We start from the raw sequence: 22563 nt of genomic DNA on the forward strand, positions 1-22563 counted from the left end.
CCAATGAGATACAAACTTAGAATATAAATACAGCTCCTATGCTATTTGCTTCATTCTATTAGATTATATTAATTGAGTTAATCCCCTATTGATACCGTTATGTTGAAAACAAAATGATGTAGGCACTAAAAATGTACTTTCCAATCCATAATATTAAAACTGTTCACTGATTCCTCGAAATAGAAGGCCCTTATATCTTAGTGATCTCGAATGGAGTGTGCATATTGAAAGGGGTGTGGTATCCACCGTTGAAAGGATGTTAACCAGGAGTTTCTATTTCAATACAGTTGGTTTATTTTGTAATCCTATTTACCTTATGCATTAAAAACATTATTCTAGAAAGTGACACAATTGCCAAAGAGATCCACTGCAAAAAACAACAACACCTAATATATTGTTTTGGAAGTTTGTGTTTTGATTGTCACAATGATTAAGGGGCAATAATGGCATTTAGAGCCAAAGGACTCGCTATATGACTCGCAATTTGTAGGAAAGTTCTCCACATTAGAGAATTCTTCTCTGACTTTCACACTTTCCAATGTCCTCCTCGACATTCACGAAGGTGAAAAGCCTGTTTATAATGATCTGACCCAAACCGAATTCTGTTATACATATAAACAAAGTTTATGTTTGTACAATTTAAATAGATGCCAACATTTCGAGAAATACATGAATCATGTAAATTAAGGGAAATTTGTGTTTTGTTCAGAACTTTGTCAAGAATGGTCAAATATTTCAGAAAATCATGAAACTGCAGCAGTACTGCTTGAGGTACATAAAACACCAATCCAACACACCTGTAACAGTCTGTATTTGTAGTGGGCCCATGCAGTGTTTCTATGCATAGATATAAGCATCTGAGTACTTACTACACTATGCCCCAAAATTTACATATTGAAATATTTGTTAATTACTTATATTTCCCCTTTCTATTACAATTATGGTAATTACATTGAATTTTTGAAGTTATGTGTGTAGGTAGGTTAAACAATCTTAATTTCAGGATAGAAACAGGATATTAAAAATGTGATTAGAGCCCTTGCTGGTTTGGCTCAATGGATAGAGCGTTGGCCTAGAGACTGAAGAGTCCTGGGTTTGATTCCGGCCAAGGGCACATGCCCCCAGTAGGGGGCATACAGGAGGCAGCCGATCAATGATTCTCTCTCATCATTGATGTTTCTATCCCCCTCTCCCTTCCTCTCTGAAATCAATAAAAACATATTTTTAAAAAATGTGATTAGAAGATTTGGTAGGATTACACTGGGTTTGGTAGGATTGAGAACCATTATTATAAATGACTTCCTTATCATTTTAGAGGTATATAAGAAGAAAGAGAACTAAATGATGAAAGATATCTTAGAAGATGTTGGGATAGTAACTGAGTACCTTCTCTAAGCTAACCCACTACCATACCAAAAAGTATGTGTGAAAACCCTGGCAATATTACATTTTTAAAAAAATCAAGATTAAAATTTTTTAAAAGATATATTTTATTGTTTTTTTACAGAGAGGAAGGGAGAGGGACAGACAGTTAGAAACATCGATGAGAGAGAAACATCAATCAGCTGCCTCCTGCACACTCCCTACTGGGGATGTGCCCACAACCAAGGTACATGCCCTTGAATGAAATCGAACCTAGGACCTCTCAGTCAGCAGGCCGACGCTCTATCCATCGAGCCAAACTGGTTAGGGCAAGGCTAAAATTTTTTACAATGTACATTTTATTTTTGTGAATTAAAAAAAATGTTAATAAAACAGCTAATCTAAAACCAATCCAGATCTGAATTTTAAAGTACTATATTATTAAAGAAAAGTTAGGTAGCAAGAAAAGTTAGAATGTTCTAAGCATTACCATTCTTTAAAATAACCACAAGTACATTTACATAGTCAGTGCTTTAAGAAATAGAAAGACATCTTATAATATGGAGCCTGCTTATAGATGTAAATGCTATAAAAATGTTTAAAAAATATTGTGAGAAAGAGCAAAGAATCAGTAATACCAAAGCAATTATAAACAAAATTGCAGCCAAATTACATACATGTAACAATGAAAGCAGCTTATTGATTTAGAAAACAAAGTAAGCTTCTTCCTGCAAAACACAGAACTACAAAACAAAAAATAAGGACCACATGGAAAGTGTTGTAAAAAGTTAAAGAAAACCTTCCTAAATGAACAGTCATAACAAACAATTCTATTCCGGAGCAATCCTCAAAAAATAATTATCCCTTCTTCCATCTCTGACATTTCTGACATTTCTACACTATTTAAAAAAAAATTCCATTCTTGACAAATAAAGAAGAGTTATACCTCACTCTAGTGTGCATATCATTAACAGTTCAGTATGCATATCACTAACTAGAGCTCAATATTTGTTTACAGGTGTCTTTAAAATGCAGAATAGACAGAAACCTCAACTGACCATTTGTGCACCTGTGTAACCCAAATCTCTACCAAAATAGAGAACATTACATTATACAAAGGTTCCTTACACCCCTCCCCCCAACTATTTTGTTTTTACTACAAATAGTTTTGCCTACTCTAGAACTTCTTATAAATGAACTTATAAAATATGAACTATTTGATAGGTTTCATTCATTTAGCATAATGTTTTGAAATTCATCCATGTTGGATGTATCAGTAGTTAGGTCTTTGTATTGCTGAGGTGGATAGTTAGGTCTTTGTACCAGTATTGCTGGATTTCGTAGCATTAGAGAATTCTATTGCTCTAGTTTCGTAGCATTAGCACTGCCAAGTCCCACATCCCAGAAAACTTCTCAGTCCGGGGCAAACCAGCACAGCTAGTTCCACTAATTCCATTGTATAATTATGTGAGTTTGTTCATTTTTATGTTGATGGACAATTTCTATGAACATTCTTATACAAATCTTTTTTGTGGACATATGCTTTTACTTAAAAAAATACCAAAGAGTGAAATTGCTGGGTCATATGGTAGGTGTAAATTCAGCTGTATAAGAAACTTCCAGATCTTTCCCCAAATGGATGTGCAATTTAATACTTCCAACAAAGTATTAGAGTTCCAGTTGCTCCACACCTTAGCATTTTGGTCAATCATTTTATTTTTAGCCATGCTGGTGGATGTGTAATATAACATTTTGGTTTTAATTTGCATTTCCTCGATGACTAATGATATTGTGCTTATTGGCCATTTTTCTAGATTCTTTGTGAAGAACCTATTCATAGCTTCCACCACTTCTAAATTGTTTATTTATTATTGAGTTGTATTTTGAAATTTCCCTTGTAACTCACATGGAAACACAAGAATGGGTAGTGTGGTTTTAAAATAATTTTTTCCCAAAAACTTTAAAAAATCTTAATTTGATATTGAACTATTTTACATATTAATCATCATTTACTGTAAAAGAAAAATTTTTCATATTTAAGAATTTATTATTACTTAGGAATAGGGAGTTATTGTTTAGTGGATACAGAGTTTCAGTAGGAGATGATGAAAATGTTCTGGAGATGGACAGTTGTGATGGTTGCACAACAATGTAAATGTACTTAATGCCACTGAACTGAACACTTAAAAATTGTTAAATTGGTAAATTTTATGCTTTGTATATTTTAGCACAATAAAAGTCTATCTTTCTCAACACAAAGCATTCCTGTTTACCTCTAAGATGCTGAGAAAGATGAAAGTGTTGGAATTCTCTGACTCAACAAAGAATCTCCCTCAAAGGAACTGGGTGAAATAATTTTGTTTTCTCAAATAAAATGTCATAAAAACTATCTTTGGTCCTGTCTGGATAGCTCAGTTGGTTAGAGCATCATCCTGTTCTTGAGGGTTTGATTCCCTGTCAGGACACATACTTGGGTTGAGGTTCAATCCCCCATCAAGCAGTGTATAGGAGGCAACCAATTGATGTTTCTTTCTCATATAGATGTTTCTCTCTCTCTCTCTCTCTCTCTCTCTCTCTCTCTCTCTCTCTCAGTAAAAGCATATTCTCAGGTGAGGGTTAAAAAACAAACAATCTTTCAATAGATTTTATAAATGTAAATACTTTGCCTTATTGTGTCTTCTGCAACAGAACATTTTTGAGTAGCATATTAGTCCAAGCATTATTTTGAGATAATTATTCAGAATGTAAAGCAAAAGGAATTGAAATTTTAAATGTAGGTGTGCTGATAACTTTAAATACCAAAAACTGTTTTTTATAATTTTCCAAGGTGGAAATGAAAAAGCTATTCAAGCATTTCACAGGCTATTATTATACTGCATTGGCTGGTAAAGTACCCACAATAGCTGAGAGACCAGGAAAGCCTTATGTGGGTGACATTGCTGAAAGAATGCCTGCTGGATGTAAAGTCCATAAAAGAAATTATGGCATTGCCAATTTCCAATAATACAGACATTTACTGATTTAAAAATTTAATTGAAAACATAAATGAATCTGATGTAGCAGTACTAATTTTGTTTGTATTCACCTGCTGTCAGTACCAACTAATCATTAAAGAAGATATTCTTTTATGTCAATGCCTGATAAATACAAGCGGTATATTCAGTTTTGAAAATTCCTCTGCTCGTTTATCCTGGGCCAACTGTGTTAATATTTTCACTAATGGTACAAAAGCAATGGTGGGTAAAAGTTCTGGAACTAAGCACAAATCAGTTCTAATAATGTATATACAGGTAGATATAAAACCATACTGGACTGTATTCCTCACTACTCTGCATTTCCAGTTAGAAAAGAAAGTCAATTTCACTTAATATACTTGATGAGAAAATATATTTTAAAAATAAGTTTGTGTTTAATTATACAGCGTGTCCCCAAAATGTACACATACACATTGAATAATTATAAAGGAAGTGTTTATTAAAATGCATTTCATCTTGCCCTAACTGGTTTGGCTCAGTAGATAGAGCGTCAGCTTGCGGACTGAAAGGTCACAGGTTCGATTCCAGTCAAGGGCATGTACCTTGGTTGTGGGCACATCCCCAGTAGGGGGTGTGCAAGAGGCAGCTGATCAATGTTTCTCTCTCATTGATGTTTCTAGCTCTCTATCCCTCTCTCTTCCTCTCTGTAAAAAATCAATAAAATATATTTAAAAATATTAAATGCATTTCATCTTAATTTAACACCTATCAGCTATTAAAGTATGTATACTTTTTTGGGGACACATATATATAGGAAGGGGGAAAGAGAGATAGGCTGCCTCTCATGTGTGCTGGGCCATGGATTGAACTTGCAACCTGGGAATGTGCTGACCAGGAATTAAACTCTTTCTATACTGGTGTACAAGATGACGCTCCAACCAGCTGAACCACACCAGCCAGGGTGATGGAAAAATATTTATTGCCCTAGTCCAGTGGTCGGCAAACTCATTAGTCAGCAGAGCCAAATATCAACACTACAACGATTGAAATTTCTTTTGAGAGCTGAAAACCGACTTCTGCTCATGGGCCACGAAGTTTCAATCGCACTGTACGTGCGCGCCCGCACGTGGTATTTTGTGGAAGAGCCACACTCAAGGGGCCAAAGAGCCGCATGTGGCTTGCGAGCCGCAGTTTGCCAACCACTGCCCTAGTCGGTTTGGCTCAATGGATAGAGTGTCGGCCTGCAGACTGAAGGGTCCGGGTTTGATTCCAGTCAAGGGCACATGCCTGGGTTGCAGGCACGTGCAGGAGGCAGCCAATTGATGATTCTCTCTTATCATTGATGTTTCTCTCTCTCTCTCCTTCTCTGAAATCAATAAAAATATCTTTAAAAATATTATTAAATATCGACCCTAGAGTGTATTATTTAATACTCTGTGATGAGATGAAATGTGCACTTAAAACAATTCTGCAACATACTGAAGTAAACTGGAAGAAAAGCACTTAGATGATTGACTTATAAGCTGAACTAGCCACTGTTTTTCATGGAACACCATGTTTTACTCAACAGCTAACTATGGCCAATAAATAATGGTTATTCAGACTTGGTTACTGGGGACACATTTTTATTTATTTATATAATTTTTTCAAGGGAGAGCACAAATGCTGTGTCCGTCTTCCCCTCCCCCCAGATTATGCAGGCAACTTTCCCATATTTGGGGAAATCCAAGGGATCAGCAAATTTGGAGTGTAATGGATAAGCCTCGCCCTGGGAAAACCACCTTCATGATCATGATATCTCCCTAGTCAGGCATGGGCACACATTTAAAAAAAAAAATGAAATGAGCCTGTTGCTTTAAAGAAAACATCTGACAATATTTATTGCCAATGATGAAGTATGAACTTTCAAGTGAAAATTAGAAGTTTTGAAAAGCTGTAAGCACTTGCATCCACTGTAAGACTGGAAGCTTCCCAAAACTTAAACATTCTTCTAATGAGGCAGGTAGTGATATTAACAAAAGTCATTTGGGATATTTTCAATGAAATGAATCAACATTTTGAAGATCTGTGACCACTCTTTTCCAATGGTCAATGCATGATGTTACAAAATCATTTAAAGTGCAAGGTAGACTAATGGAGAGTACAAAAAGTTCACTAACATTGTTTTAGATTCCATGTGGCAACTAACCTTTAAGAAAATTCCACTTCAGAGGTTTGGTGTATTAAAGAAGAATATCCACAATTATCTGAAAAGGCTATTGAAATTCTCCATTTTCCCACTACATGTACTAGTATGTGTGAGGAAGGGTTTTTTTCATATACTTCAACCTAAACAACATATCACAACAGATTGGGCACAGATGACATGAAAATCCAGCTGTCCTCTATTGCCAGACATTACAGGGATTTGCAAATGTCCATCTTCTCACCAGTTTATTTTTGCTTTGGAAAATAGAATTATTTTTCATAAAAACACATTATTCATGTTAGCATATAATGGATTTATTATTGATACTCTAAATTAACAAATACACATTTTTAGAATTTCTCTAATTTTAGTTCTAATAATGTATACACAGGTGGATTCAACCTACGTAAACAAAAGCTCTTTGGGTTCCTTAATAATTCTTAGTAGTGTAATGGGGTCTTGTGACCAAAAAGTTTGAGAATCACTGCTCTAGAGATTATAATATATATTCTTAACTCTTCAGTATAAGTAATAGTTAATACTATGCCACTTGATATAAAATATAAGAACTTTGCAACCATGTAGGTCCATTTAGCCCCATCCTTTATGTTATAGTTGTTAAATATTATAGAGAATTATATGTCATATCCACATATGTATGCCTCAGATGATGTTATAATTTTTGCTTTGTACAGTTATATTTATTTTAAAGAAATTAAGAAATAATATTTACCCACATATTAACTATTTCCTGTGTTCTTCATTCCTTTCTGAAGAGCTGAAATTCAAGCTGCTTTTACTTCCCTTCCGTCTGCAGAATTTTCTGAGCATTTCTTATAGTACAGGTCTGATGGTAACCAGCTCTCTTAGTTTTCTTTTATCAGAAGACATTTTATTTCTTCACCATTCTTTAAGAATATTTTCACTGAATATAGATTTCAGAGTTGACATATTTTCTTTCAGCATTTTAAAGATTTGTTTCCATGTCTTCTGGCCTCCATTATTTCTGATGAGAAATGAGTGATCATTTGAGTCAATGTTTTCTTATGTATGGGTCATTTTTCTTTGCTCTCAAGATTTTCTTTTATTTTTGGTTTTAAGCACTTTGACTTTCCAGAACCTAGAGTAGATTATCTTTGTATTTATCCTGATTGGGGTTGTTGAGCTACATGAAAATGTACATTTCTGTCTTTCATCAAAACTGGAAAATTTAGGTCATTATTCTTCAAATATTTTTTCCAACCTCACTTTACCCCTCCTTTTCTTTGGGTATTACAATTATACCACATGATTAGGCCCTGAGACTCTGTTCATTATATTATCATCTTCCCCCGACAACCTTCTCTGTTCTTCAGATTGAATGATTTCTACTGAGTTAAGTTCACTGACTCTTCTTTCATCTCCAATCTGCTGTTAAGCCCAAGTAGTGACTTTTTCATTTTAAATAGTGTATTTTTAATTCTAGAATTTGTGTATTTTTTCAGTTTCCCTACCTCTTGAGATGTCCTATTTATACATTCATCCAAGTATATTTTTCTTTACATCCTTGAGCATATTATAAAACCTTTATCTGATATATGTAATATCTAGGTTATCTGAGCAAGATTGTTTCCAATAATTGTTTTTGAGTTTTGCTTTTTGCTCTTGAATATGAATTAAATTTTTTTCTGTTTCTTCAGATATCTAGTAACATTGGACCATGTTCTGGACACTGTGAGTAACATGTTTTAGAAACATGGGTTCAGTTCTCTTTCTTAGAAAAGTATTGGGTATTGATTTTCCTCTCTCTCTCTCTCTCTTTTCGGCAAACAACTTGGATAGATTCAAATCCCAGACTGTCTCTCAAGCCTGGATAGCAGCTGAAATATCAGTTTAATTTTTTTATCCTTAACTGTGCTGCTTGGAGTCTGTCCTGCACATGTGGAGCTCAGGTATCAGATAAAAATTTGGCATAGTTTGTAATCAGAATTTGGGGTTTCCTCTGTCTGGCTGTCTTCTTCCTGAGATTTCCCACTCACTTTCCATCTGTGGTAGTTACTTGAATTTTGTCTTCTGAATTCTTCAAGCCAAGTAAAACAGCAGGTTCTCTTCAGGTTTTGGCTGCCCCATGGATGGGACCTTCCCTCAGCCTAGAAGCTGTAAAAAACAGGAAATTCACTCAGTGTCATCTCCTTCTTCTAAGTGGTTGCTCTCCAGTGCCTTCAGTGCTGTTATATTTTGTCCAGAATTTATGCTATCTGTGGAAGGTTGGTCCAATAGAAGCTACTCAGTCATCATCAGAAGCAGACCCCGGCACATATTTTTTTGAAGCCATGTCACAAATGTTATTTCTATTTTGAAATTAAAATGCCAAACTAAGTATCAAAATAAGAAAACAAAGTACTAATCTCAATTAGTAAATTTAAAAATATAGTTTGACAATTATATGGCCTAAACAGTTTAAAAAACAGTTTCATGCTGCTAAAACACAATGAAATTTGCACTCTGGCTCCTAGGGTCTTATCATTACAGAGTAAGTAGATGGCTATTATTGGGTGAACCTTCTGGACAGGGAAAAACAAAAAAAATTCTGCCCAGCTGGCGGGGTTCAGTGGTTGAGCATGGACCTATGAACCAGGAGGTTTGATCCCTAGTCGGGGCACATGCCCACGTTGCAGGTTTGATCCCCAGTGGGGTTGTGCACGAGGCACCTGATCAATGATTAGCTCTCATCGTTGATGTTTCTATCTCTCTTGAACTCTTCCTCTCTGAAACCAAAATATTTTTTTTAAAAGGAAAAGAAATTGAAAATGCCAAGTGGTCTAGTAAAAGAGTCTAGAGTATAAGGGGAAAGCTACTTGAACTTAGGAGCAGATAAAAGTTATAAACTAAAGGTGTAAAGGATTTTTTGAATAGGGCCAGCAACAGAATAGGAAATAAGACTTGGGATATAAGAACTGGAGTAACAAAGGCAACAAACTAAAGAAGTGCCACAGTTCAAGATGGATAAAGTAAATCCCAGTAACTCAAGAAAGAACACAATATTAGAAAAGTGGCAATCATACCTATTTCTCCACCACCATCCTCCCCAAATTCTGGTTAAGTCATATTTCAGGATGGTGGAAGAGAAGCACTAATAGTGTTTTATCTTGTTTCTTTAATTATGGCCTATGTTACTATAAACAACTGCTTTAGTCTTACAGGATCTGCTGGTCTGTGTGAAAGATCAGAAATATAATTTAGTGGAATTTTACTGTGTCTCTGCAAGATGCTGTTGCTGCCTCTCATCTCAACAGATTAATTAATATGGATCAAGGGTTGGATGAACATAGGGCAGAAAGGTTTCTGTAGTAATTAAAACTGTTAGGAATTCAGGAGAGAGAGGGAGAGAATGTGTTATTTGCAAATGGCTGGCTGGGCTGGGAGACAAGCTGATTTTGAGCATCACACAATAATTATTTTACATTCTTATCCAGAAATAAAATTGTACATGTCCCTGATCAGAGATATAAGCCTAAAAGCTTAATTTTTATTCCCATCTGTTTTGAGTGGTCTTTCAAACAGATAGTCCCAACTTGCCATTATAAGAAACTAGAGGCCCAGTGCACGAATTCGTGCATGGGTGGGGTCCCTTGGCCTGGCTTGTGATTGAGGCCTATCAGGGGTCTGGCCGGCCGGGAGGAGGGACCCTGGAGGTTGGCCAGCGTGCCCCCCAATTGGAGCCTATGGGAGGGACTGGCCAGCAGGAGGGAAGGACCTGGAGGTTGGCCAACCGGTTGTGGGGGCCAGCCCGCTAGGGGGGTGGGAGGGGCCGCGGGAGGTTGGCCAGCCAGGGGGAGGGGGCGTGGGAGGTTGGCCAGCTGCAGGAGGTTGGCTGTGGGAGCACACTGACCATCAGGGGGCAGCTCCTCCATTGAGCGTCTTCCCCCTGGTGGTCAGTGCACATGATAGCAACTGGTCAACCGGTCGTTCTGGTCACAACAGTCGCTTAGGCTTTTATATATATAAACTAGGGGCCCGAAGCACAAAATTTGTGCGGGGGGGTGGGGGGACCCTTAGCCCAGCCTGTTCCCTCTTGCAATCCGGGACCCCTCAGGGGATGTCCAACTGCCGGTTTAGGCCAGGCCTATGGGGATCAGGCCTAAAATGGCAGTCAGACATCCCCCAAGGATATAGCAGTGTGCCAAGCGGCAGGCAGCCAGGGAGGAGCCCAAGCTGGGGCTGGGTGCTGCGCCACTTGCGCTCATCCCGGCCTGCTGTGCCTGCCACCGCTGCTCAGTAACACTGCCGTGGAGTCAGGAGAGGCTCCCGCCACTGCAGCTGCACTCGCCAGCCATGAGCCCGGCTTCTGGCCGAGCAGCACTCTCCCTGTGGGAGTGCACTGACCACCAGGGTGCAGCTCCTGCGTTGAGCGTCTGCCCCCTTGTGGTCAGTGCACGTCATAGCGACTGGTTGACCAGTCATTCTGGTCATTCGGTCGTAAGAGTCGCTTAGGCTTTTATATATAAAGATGATTTTAAGATAAATATTTTTTACAAGAAATTTCTTACATATTTCTTGATGTATGTTAAAGCATGGTATCAAAGTGTAGGTTGGAAAAGACAACTCTATTCAGGGTACAATGCAGCCTTAGTACAAAACTCTGCAATGATCTGGATTGGGCTGAGGATAAAATGTAGACTAGATAAGGAGGGAAATGGACAGACCATACCTCCTTTAGGTAATCTTTTTGGAAATTAAGTTTTTGAATTTAACAATTGAGGGTTTCTTTTCTCTAACCAGAATCTGGAGGGCAGAAATCTCTACACTGTTTAGTATACCAGATTCATATGCATGGATAATCAAGCAGAGAGTAAAACTGAAAACTTCTTATGGTAGTTAGAGGGCCTGAACAGGACAGATGCCTGAATTTTAGACTTCCCGCCAAAGTGAATTGAAGGAAGAATTATATACAGAGATAATATCTAATTCACACTGATGTGTAAATATGTAATGTTTGAGACAAGTTTGAAATCTAAATAGCAAATGCTCTTTGTTATCATACCTTATAATAGACAAACATGTAAATTAACCGCACCTCCGCTATGCCCACAGCCAATCAGAGTGAGTGTGCAAATTAACCCAACAAAGATGGCAGTTAATTTGCATACATAGGCACCCAGCAGCCTGGGTACTGGGAACATTCTAGGCACCCAGGTCGCTCTGAGGTAGGCCCTGTGTGGGTCCTGAGCAACCTGGGAAGGGCCTGAGTCAGGGGGTTCCTGGGCAGGGGCGGAGCCAGGGATGGGAGGGAGCTGGGGGGCGGAGCCAGCGATCCGAGGGAGCTGGGGGGACCCTGCCCAGGCTGCGAGGCTTTAGGCCTTTGGCAGGGGCAGAGCCAGTGATCGGAGGGATCTGGGTGGCGCCTGCCCAGGCCCCAAGCCTTGGCCAGAGGCTTGGGGCCTGGGCAGGGGTGGAGTCTGCGATCGAAGGGAGCTGGGGGCCCCTGTACAGGCCCCAAGCCTTGGCCAGAGGCCTTGATCCTGGGCAGGGACGGAACTGGAGATCGGAGGGAGCTGGGGGGGCCCTGCCCAGGCCCCAAGGCTTTAGGCCTTGGCAGGGGCGGAGCCGACAATCAGAGGCAATTGGCAATCAGTGTGAACTACAGAGGAAACACTTTTTCTGACCACTCATTGGCTAAGTTCCCTGAATGCCACTGGTAATATTGTTAGTAGCTTGGGTGTAAGAATCCAAAAAGGTGATCTAGGGTTTTTCTACCACACTCCTGGAGAAAAAAACAAAGGTCCACTGCTAGAGGGCTAAGAAATGTCATATCCTGCCCTAGCCCGTTTGGCTCAGTGGATAATGCCTAGGTTTGCCAACCGCAGGGTCTGGGTTCAATTCTGATCAAGGGTATGTACCTAGGTTGCAGGCTCCTCTCTGGCTGGGGCCCAGATCAGGGCTCATGCAGGAGGCAACCAATCAAAGTGTTCCTCTCACTTGGATGTTTCTCTCTGTCTTTCTCTTTCTCTTCCACATTCTCTAAAAATCAATGGGAACATATCCTCAGGTGAGGATAAAAAAAAAAAAAAAAAAGAAATGTCATATCCTATGAAAGACACATCTTGAAAATGCCTAAATAAAGTTGTCATTTTTTCATGGTGAAGGGACTGGAGTCCGTGTTGATGAAAACATCTTGGTGGCTGCAGTGACTGGCTGCAGCAGCAGGGTGATGGGACTGGTGCCTTCCCCTGATCAGCCTGGTCGCCTCCCACAAAGGGAGGCCAGACTGCGGCTTAGGCCCACTCCCCATGGACATCAGTAGGACATCACCTGAGGGCTCCCAATATGTGAGAGGGGGCAGGCTGGGCTGAGGGCCCCGCCCCCAGTGCACGAATTTCGTGCACCAGGCCCCTAGTTGTTAAATAAGAATATAAATAATAATATAACAAGATTATAGAGAGCTGCCAAAGCAGTGCTTGAGAACACATACTGCTCTATTAGTTTACAAAATAATACATTAAACATCTACATAAGAACATAAACATGGTATAAAGTAACCTTAAATATGTAAGAAAATAAAAAAATGAAAGAGCAGAAATAAGCTATTCAAATTGTCAATAACATATTTATTTTTTATTTAATAAATCTTTATTGTTCAGATTATTACAATTGTTCCTTTTTTCCCCCCATAGCTCCCCTCTACCCGGTTCCCACCCCACCCTCTGCCCTTACCTCCCCCCACTGTCCTCATCCATAGGTGTACGATGTTTGTCCAGTCTCTTCCCACACACCCCCCCACTACTTTCCCCCCGAGAATTGTCAGTCCACTCCCTTTCTATGCCCCTGATTCTATTATATTCATCAGTTTATTCTGTTCATCAGGTTTTTCATTCACTTGATTTTTTAGATTCACTTGTTGATAGATATGTATTTGTTGTTCATAATTTTTATCTTTACCTTTTTCTTCTTCTTCCTCTTCTTAAAGAATACCTTTCAGCATTTCATATAATACTGGTTTGGCAGTGAACTCCTTTAGCTTTTTCTTATCTGTGAAGCTCTTTATCGGACCGTCAATTCTGAATGATAGCTTTGCTGGGTAGAGTACTCTTGGTTGTAGGTTCTTGCTATTTATCACTTTGAATATTTCTTGCCACTCCCGTCTGGCCTGCATAGTTTCTGTTGAGAAATCAGCTGACAATCGTATGGGTGCTCCCTTGTAGGTAGGTAACTGTTTTTCTCTTGCTGCTTTTAATATTCTCTTTGTCTTTTGCTCTTGGTATTTTAATTATGATGTGTCTTGGTGTGGTCCTCTTTGGATTCCTCTTGTTTGGGGTTCTGTGCGCTTCCTGGACTTGTAAGTCTATTTCTTTCACCAGGTGGGGGAAGTTTTCGGTCACTATTTCTTCAAATAGGTTTTCAGCATCTTGCTCTCTGTCTTCTTCTGGCACCCCCATAATTCGGATGTTGGTATGCCTGAAGTTGTCCCAGAGGCTCCTTACACTATCTTCATATTTTTGGAATCTTTTTTCTTTTCTGGTTGGGTGTTTTTTGCTTCTTTGTATTTCAAATCTTTGACTTGATTCTTGCGATCCTCTTGTCTGCTGTTGGATCTCTGTAGATTATTTTTTATTTCAGTCAGTGTATGCTTAATTTCTAGTTGGTCCTTTTTCATATCCTCAAGGGTCTCACTAAATTTATCGGCCTTTTCTAGGAAATTCTTGAAAAACCTTATAACCATGGTTTTGAACTCTATATCCAGTCATTTGCTTTCCTCTATTTCTTTCACTTGTGACCTGTTTCTGTGTCTCCGCATTTTGGCTGCTTCCCTGAGTTAATAGAGTGGCTTTGTGTGCTAGGTGTCCTATAGGGCCCAGTGGCACAGCCTCCCCAATTACCTGAGGTGGACACTCTTGGTGCACCCCTTTTTGGGCTGTGTGCACAGTCTTGTTGTAGTTAAGCCTTGATTGTTGTTGGTATCACTGGGAGGAATTGACCTCCAGGCAAACTGGCTGTGAGGATCAGCTGTGTCTATGATGGGAGAACTTCTGTGCTGGAGACACCCTTATAAGATAAGACTTGCGAAAGTCTCTGTGCTTAGCTTGGATGGAGCGGAGTCTCAGGGCGGAGCAGACAGCAATGGCTTCCTGTCAGCCCTGCCCTAAGAGGCCCCTGAGTCTCAGTGTCCTGCTTTAATCGCTGAAAGCACCTTTGAGAGAAAGCCGTCCTCGAGTTTTGCCCGCTGCCAGACAGTCCAGTTTCTCCCCGAATGAGTCTGGGTTCCCAGAGTCTCGCCTGGAACTGGAGTTCAGCGCAGTCGGGAGCTTTTGTCTCCCTCCCGATTAAGAAAGCCAGTCGCGTGCTCAGTTGCCTGTCCTCTCCGCGCGCACGTCTCCGTACCTCTGCCCTCTGCAGCTCCTCTGAGTCTCAGCTCCTCTGAGTCTCTTTCCTCTTTCCTTCTAGTTGTAGAATTTCCACTCAGCCAGACTTCCTGTGGTTCTGGATGATGTCCGTTTTGTCTTTTAGTTGTAGTTTTGAAATTGTTGTGCGAGGCAGCATTTTAGGTGTTACCTATGCCGCCATCTTGGTTTCCTCAATAACTTATATTTAAAAAGCAAGTTAGAGTTGCTACTTTGAAAAAGGGAACCAAATCATATTAGTTCTGTTCTAGTTGGTAAAATCCTATCTATTAAAAGAGTAATATGCAAATTGATCGTCACTCCAAGATACAAGATGGCCGCCCCCATGTGGTCAAAGATGGCTGTCCCCATGTGGACACAAGATGGCTGCCACAAGATGGCCAGCAGGGGAGAGCAGTTGTGGGAAGTTAGGGGTGACCAGGCCGGCAGAGGAGGGCAGTTGGGGGAGACCCAGGCCTGCAGGGGAGGACAGTTGCGGGGGGATACCCAGGCCTGCAGGGAAGGGCAGTTGGGGGGGCAGGCCTGCAGGGGAGGGCAGTTAGGGGTGACCAGACTGGCAGGGGAGGGCAGTTGGGGGCAATCGGGCCGGCCAGGGAGCAGTTAGGCGGCAGGGGAGTGGTTAAGGGGTGATCAGGCTGGCAGGCAGAAGCGGTTAGGGGCAATCAGGCAGAGGCAGGCGAGCTGCTGGGAGTCAGCAGTCCTGGATTGTGAGAGGGATCGGGCCTAAACGGGTGGTCGGACATCCCTCCAGGGGTCCCAGATTGGAGAGGGTGCAGGCTGGGTTTAGGGACACCTCCCTACACCCCCATGCATGAATTTCGTGCACCGGGCCTCTAGTAATAAAGTAAAAATTTAAGAGAATTCAGATAGAGTGGTATTTCTCAATTTTATTTTGGAGATGAAGAAGCATTCCTAAAAAGGGGAAACATTAGAGTTATGCCTTTAAAGTTAGGTAAGATAAGGACAAATAGGTAGAGAGCACTGGGAGGGGAAAAAGGCATTCCTGGAAGACAAAATAGCCTAAGGGTAGAGACAGGAAAGTATACTATGTGACATTTACAAATAAGGTAGGTCAGATTTGCTTGAGACAAATTATGGAGGATCTCATTATCACTGAATATGTAGAAGGAAGAAGGAATAAAATGAGAAAAACAGAAGACCCAAGTCTGAGCTTTAAGGAAATGCTCTTAGGGATACCAGGAAACAGTATCAGCGTGAAAGAAGAGAAGGCACATGGCTCAACAGACATTTGTTGATTGAATCAAAGAAATGGCCATTACTGTAATTGTTATAGAAGTAAAAAAACAAAACCGAGCTTAGTGATTTTACAAGAAGAATGTGAAAGCAAGATGATGTATTCTTTAAATAAAGAAGTTTATGACCTAATAGTACAATATAATACAAATAATCCAGTATCTTATATTTGCCTTTATAGGTATGTATTTGAACATGTCTCTGTAATGTTCCTAGAGAATTCTGAATCCATGCACCTTTTAAATTTAACCCTTTGCACTTGCTTGCTTTTTTCTTGATTCCTGCTACCGATGCTAACCGTGTCGAGTCACACTCGACATCTGAGTGCAAAAGGTTAAGAGTTTAAAAAAATAATAAAATGAATACCATTTACATGATAGTTAGAGGAAGATGTCTGAAATAATTCTGGAGGAGTTATCATATGAACTTTTCTTCTCAGATCGGCAATTTTACTATATTCAGAGAACTATTTATTTCAAAGCAAGTAAAACCAAACTTAGAAAAAGTTGTTTGGATCAGTAAAGAAGCCCTTAAAGTCAACCACATCTATTTATGCTTTATCACTAGAGAAGCAAGACATATGCATTCTATGGTGATGTTATTATATATTTTTTTGTGTGTGTGATGTTATTATATTAAGTGAGGGTGCTATTGCTACACCAAAAGATTATGTACCATAATAGTAACCATTATTTTTAACACTTAAACTGAAGCCAGAATTAGCTAAAATACTTACATTTAGGAACTTTTAGAACATAAGTTGAATAAAATAATTTTCCATGTAAGGTGAATAGGTTTAGGTTTGAAAGTTTAAGTTTAGTCTCTTCTCTCTTCCCTACACCCTTTCTTTCTCTTTTCGTAAACAATATTATATACTAGTATATACTACAGGCCCAGTGCACGAATTCATGCATGGGTGGGGTCCAGCTGGTCCACTCTGATGGGGGCCCATTGGGCCGGACTGGTAGGAGGGAGGGGCCACAGGCAGTTGCTGGCCAGCTCCTCTCCTGATCGGGGTGTTGGGGGCCGATCAGGGGCTGGGTCGGCCAGGGGCGGGCTGATTGGGGCCCGGATCAGGTCGGTTGGCTGCTGCAACGCACGTCATAGCCACCGGTCATTCCGGTCATTCTGGTCGTTCCGTCATTCCGGTCGCTGGGCTTATATAAATATAGATTTCTATATTTATTCTGCATTCAACTGATATATATTTAAAAAGTCAAATGAAAGTCTCCACCTAAATTTAAAGACAAGTTGACTACCATACATTTAATTATAATACCTGACTTTACTAGGACTATTTTAAGGATAACAACAATATGGAAGTCTAAAAGTATTTCAGAGAACTGTTCTGTTTAGGACACTATCTTGCTTATTTTAAGTGAATAGACAATAATGCCAAATGAGATCAAATTCGTTTACATGTATAAACTCACATCCCAATAACATACATCTATACCCCCATATCCAATGCCACACATACACTGTGATGACTGGTTCATGGCTCACCCACAATGTTAATCAACAACAATAGAAACTTCCAGGGTTTTTTGTTAATGGGCTAGCATTTGGTTTCTGTTTGCTGATCCGCAGTATAAGGGAGAATGAAGGCATTTCTATATTTAGTTACATGATTAACTGTTACAAATATCATAGGGACTTCATATTGTGGGGTGAAAGAACATTTCCTAAACCTTAATACAAATAAACACCACTTTACCAGTATGGAATCTTAACACTGCTAACCCAAGTGTATGTAGACATAATATGGTAATTGATGGCCATACTGCCACCCCTACAGAGTAAACACTAAATTATTACTGTGGCTTTATGTGTTAGATTATTTGTGATACATTAATATAAATTTTTGTTTATTTCATTTAATTAGCCTCCAATGCAAAAGACATAAATCATAGAAAATATAACATGCTTAGTATAAGCTTTATAAAAATCATCGGTTAGTGAAATGCCAAGTTTTGAATACTTTTTAACTTCTTGTGACCATTCCTTCATGCTCAAAAATGTTCCCAACATTCAGACTTCTTGAAAAAATATATAAACTTCCCATTAAAATATGTTTCATATGATGATAACTTGAAGTTAGATTTATTTTAAATGAAAATTTAAGAAATATACTTACCTTTGATTCGAGGTAGACATTTGCTGATGACATTTTTGTAATTTTGCATATGTAACTAACTAAAGAGATGGCACAAAGAATAAACAAACTATCATTAATTAACGCTCGAACAAACACAGTCCATTTCAACTGATTTTCTGGGACATCTCCATGGACTAGCATTGCACAAGTCAAGTTCACCACTAAAAAGATAAGGCTTGCCAATATAAAGCCCAAATGCAATAGAATTCTGAAAGAAAAAGAAATGAGTTTATTAGAAATTTATAAAATGAATGAGAAATTAAATTTATTAGTGTGTTACTTTAGGTACAATAATTCCTTCAGTTTGTAATTTCATTAAATACAAATTTAATAATCACTCAGTTACTTGAGCTATCGATGTTATAAAATTAGTATCTAAAGCATTTTAAAATAGCATTAGATTTTAAAGCATTAATTTAAAAATAATCTCATATGGACTTGAATTCAATTGCCTCTACCAGCAAGAATTTAGGATTATTTTAACACTAATTCAAGCAATCCTGAATTTTTCATTTTTATAACTACTAAGCATATTTTCATTGATCTTTCCATTCCAAGAATTACCAGGCTTTTATAATTTATCTGGAAAATTAATAAACCACCTAAATTTAAAGTGATTACTAATATTAATTTTAAGAGGTAAGGGAAATAAGTTTTAGACAATATTTAATTTTATGAACTTCTGAATATCATAGCAAACATTATTTTCAAAAATGACTAAAGAACATAAGGACAGTAGAGTTTCAAGCACTTATCAACACCTCCTCTTCTTACAAAGTTGCATATATACTATGCATATAGAGAAACTATGAAAATGAAATGCTTAAAAACTTGTCCCTAAGAAAAATTAGACCACCTCATAAAAACTCTTTAGGTAAGGTGTGGCTATCTACATCAAGTAGTTGTAACAGCTATCTATATGAAAGCAATCCCAGTTCATTTATACCCCAAAGTAATATGATCCATTTGGCATACTAATATCTTTTATTTTGGATCTCTTTCAATAGTGGAAGTCATAAATCGTTGTCACCTTTTGGCTATAGTTTATGCATGGTAAATTGAAGGTAATGTGTAAAGTGATCTATAACAAGCGATGTTTGTCAAGTGAACATGCAAAGCACAAAGATTTTAGTTTGAGAAGTTTAGATATTAATATTCTCTCAGATTAAATAATAAATATAATAATCAGATAGTTTTAAATCTAAAATAGATCTTGAAATTATTAATATACTCTGGGGATTATAGCACTTTAGGAAACCAAAGCATAAAGATGTTAAATGAGTTGCATAGTTACCAAGTGTCCTGGCTTGAATTTTTGAGGGAAAAATTAGTTACTTCATGCAATTATATAATACATTCTTTTCCCAAACAGCATAATCTAACTTTAGTGTTTGTGGACCCTATGAAACCTCATCTGCCATCTGAAGCAGGATAGTAGGAGAGCAGCAAAAATAGGTATTAGGCAGCAATATGGCTAAAGAGAAAGTACTGTGGGTTATTCAATTCACTTCCTATGAACTAATCTAATTTGATTTTCTATAAAACTGCTAAGGCACCCTTAACCACCATGCCCTTCAACCTTGAGAAGTCCACTGTGAATAAAATTTAAACCTTGCTATTCATGAAACTTACTTGTGTTTGTCAAGTTCAGTGGCACATCTGACTTTACATATAACCTATAAAGAGAGTATAGAAAAAAGTTTTGAAAATGTGTAATAAAAAATTCTTAAATTTGTTTTGATTTTGTATTTCAAAATGATACAACTACAAGTAACAATAGATAACAAGTAAAATTCAAAGTTAATAGTAGAACTACCATGAAATAAAAATAGGCAGGTTTTCCAAGGCTTAAGACAATAAATTAAGAATTTTTTCTTGTAGGCTTAAATTTCTGTGTTTAAAAATGTAAACAGAATTAATTCAGTTTAAACATGTATTAAGCTTTTATTATGAGGCGGACATTATGCTGAATGGCTTGTCACTGATTCTGAACTTCATTGTATTACTCATATTTTGCCCTAAAATGGGACTGCTTACTATAGGACTATGGCTGAGTGTTCTACAAAGATTATTTCCCCTAAGATGCAGTGAAGTAGTAAAAGGAAACAAAGGACCAAAAAATTAACACAAGGATAATGAGCAAATACCATCCTATATAATAAAACCCTAATATGCAAATCGACTAAACACGAAATGTCCCGTCACTATGCTGCACACTGACCACCTGGGGGCAGATGCTAAATGCAGGAGCTGCCCCCCGGTGGTCAGTGCACTCCCACAGGGTGAGCGCTGCTCAGCTAGAAGCCAAGTTCTCGGCTGGCAAGCGGCGAGCGCAGTGGTGGTGGGAGCCTCTCCCACCTCTGTGGCAGTGCTAAGGACTCTGTGGGGAGTGCACCTAAGCCAGCAGTCGGACATTCCCCAAAGGGTCCCAGACTGTGAGAGGGCGCAGGCCAGACTGAGGGACCCTCCCCCAGTGCACGAATGTTGTGCACTGGGCCTCTAGTATCTAGTATACTTCCTTCCTTTACAAAGCCTTGCAAACAGCAGATCCTCAAATACTTGTTAAAGTAAAGCAGGTAGGTAAGAATTTGAAATAAACATGGAAAATTTTGAGAGCATGGTGTGGAAGGTTCCTTACTACTGAGTTTGTACTTTATTATTTAGATAATGGAAAGATATTGAAGGTTCTTATGTAGGCACTCTAAAATATGGGATTTCATTAATCTGATATCAATGTAAAGGCTACTAGAAAGGAACTACAGATTAGAAGAGGGAAGACCATTTATAAAAGAGAATTGAAATAGGGTATGAACTCCGGGAGCCTGGAAAGAGAGAGGAAAGTATAAAATATTATAAAGAAAAATAGTGTAAGAATTTGCTAACTTACCGATTTCATTAAAAAATAGTTACTGAGTATACACTATGAAAGGTTCCATGGATTCACAATATAGTAATTGTATCTGCTCTTAAGGAGCTCAAGTATATGGAAGAAGTAGAAAAAACCACCTATTTTGACATCTTGTGCTATCAATGCAAAAGTTGTGATCGCAATATCTACAAAGGGAGAAATACAAATTCAATCCAGGAAATGGTAAGAGGTAACAGGAAAGGAGAAAGACTGCGTAAAGGGTGAAGAAAAGAGAGATGGGCAAGGGAGAGAGACCTAAAAATCAGATTAGTCATAGAAAACAGTTGAGCAGTTTAGCCATAAAACAAAGAAAATATAGCCCTTGTTAAATTCTGCAAAAAGTAAATAATGATTAAAAAAACAGCCATTGATTGGGTTACTAGTATGTCACTGGTACCTTGGAGAAAACTGCTCCATGAATATTGCACGTTTCTGTATGGTCCAGGTCTTTTGAGTGAGTGGGGCTTGCATAACAAACTTCCTTGAAAACTAGAGATAATGTCTACTTGAAGGTCAGTGGGAAGATTTGCTTCTTGACCAGTAAGTATAATGAAGATAGAGAACATTTCCCGCCCTGGAGACATTCCAGGGGAGTAGTCTCCTTCTCCCTTCTTGGTGAAAATTTGCTTACCTTCCAAAGGCAAGATAAGGTGTGCCTGTCTGTCTCTCTTCCTTATTTTGGAGTTCCCTTCCTGTAATACACCCTGCTGCATGCACAGGTAACATCTGGCTCTCGCTATATTGCCTTATAGTAATTGGGGCTTAGGATGTGTTGCAAGACATTGCTTTGGTGTTTGTTTGTTTTTTAACATTTTTATTGATTCAGAGAGGAAGGGAGAGGGAGGGAGATAGAAACATTAATAATGAGAGAGAACCACCGATTGGCTGCCTCCTGCATGCCCCGCAATGGGGATCAAGCCCAGAACCCAGGCAAGTGCCCTTGACTGGAATCAAACCTGGTACCCTTCAGTCTCCAGGCCGACGCTCTATCCACTGAGCAAAACCAGCCAGGGCCGTGGTTGTTTTTGCCATGAGTAACAAATCGTCTTTTTCTCTGACCCATGGGTCTTGTGTTTTCTGTCAGTATCCTATCCTATATAATAAAAGCTTAGTATGCTAAGTGTCTGACTGTTTGTTGGACTGTTCGACCAGTTGCTATGATGCGCACTGACCACCAGGGGGAAGATGCTACGACTGGTAGGTTAGCTTGCTGCTGGGGTCCGACCGATAAGGACTGGGCAAGACAGGCCGGACACCCCTGGACGAATCCGTGCATCAGGCCAGTTTTGGCCAGATCCCCACAGGCCAGGCTGAGGGACCCCACTGGTACACGAATCCGT

At 39.0% G+C, this 22563-nt stretch overlaps 1 protein-coding gene across 1 annotated transcript in view; it reads right to left on the bottom strand.

Annotated features, from left to right (window-relative positions):
* The window catches only part of GPR137C (G protein-coupled receptor 137C), a 52962-nt gene that overhangs the window by 6766 nt on the left and 23633 nt on the right, over positions 1–22563 (bottom strand). The window contains exons 2-3 of the mRNA XM_054715490.1: positions 19948–19991; positions 18295–18523 (exon numbers count right to left, since the gene is read on the bottom strand). Of these exons, the coding sequence (XP_054571465.1) occupies positions 18295–18523; positions 19948–19991 (273 nt within the window). The remainder of the gene's footprint in view (positions 1–18294; positions 18524–19947; positions 19992–22563) is intronic.

The sequence above is a fragment of the Eptesicus fuscus genome, chromosome 5 (genome assembly GCF_027574615.1).
Source record: "Eptesicus fuscus isolate TK198812 chromosome 5, DD_ASM_mEF_20220401, whole genome shotgun sequence".
Classification (NCBI taxonomy): Eukaryota; Metazoa; Chordata; class Mammalia; order Chiroptera; family Vespertilionidae; genus Eptesicus; species Eptesicus fuscus.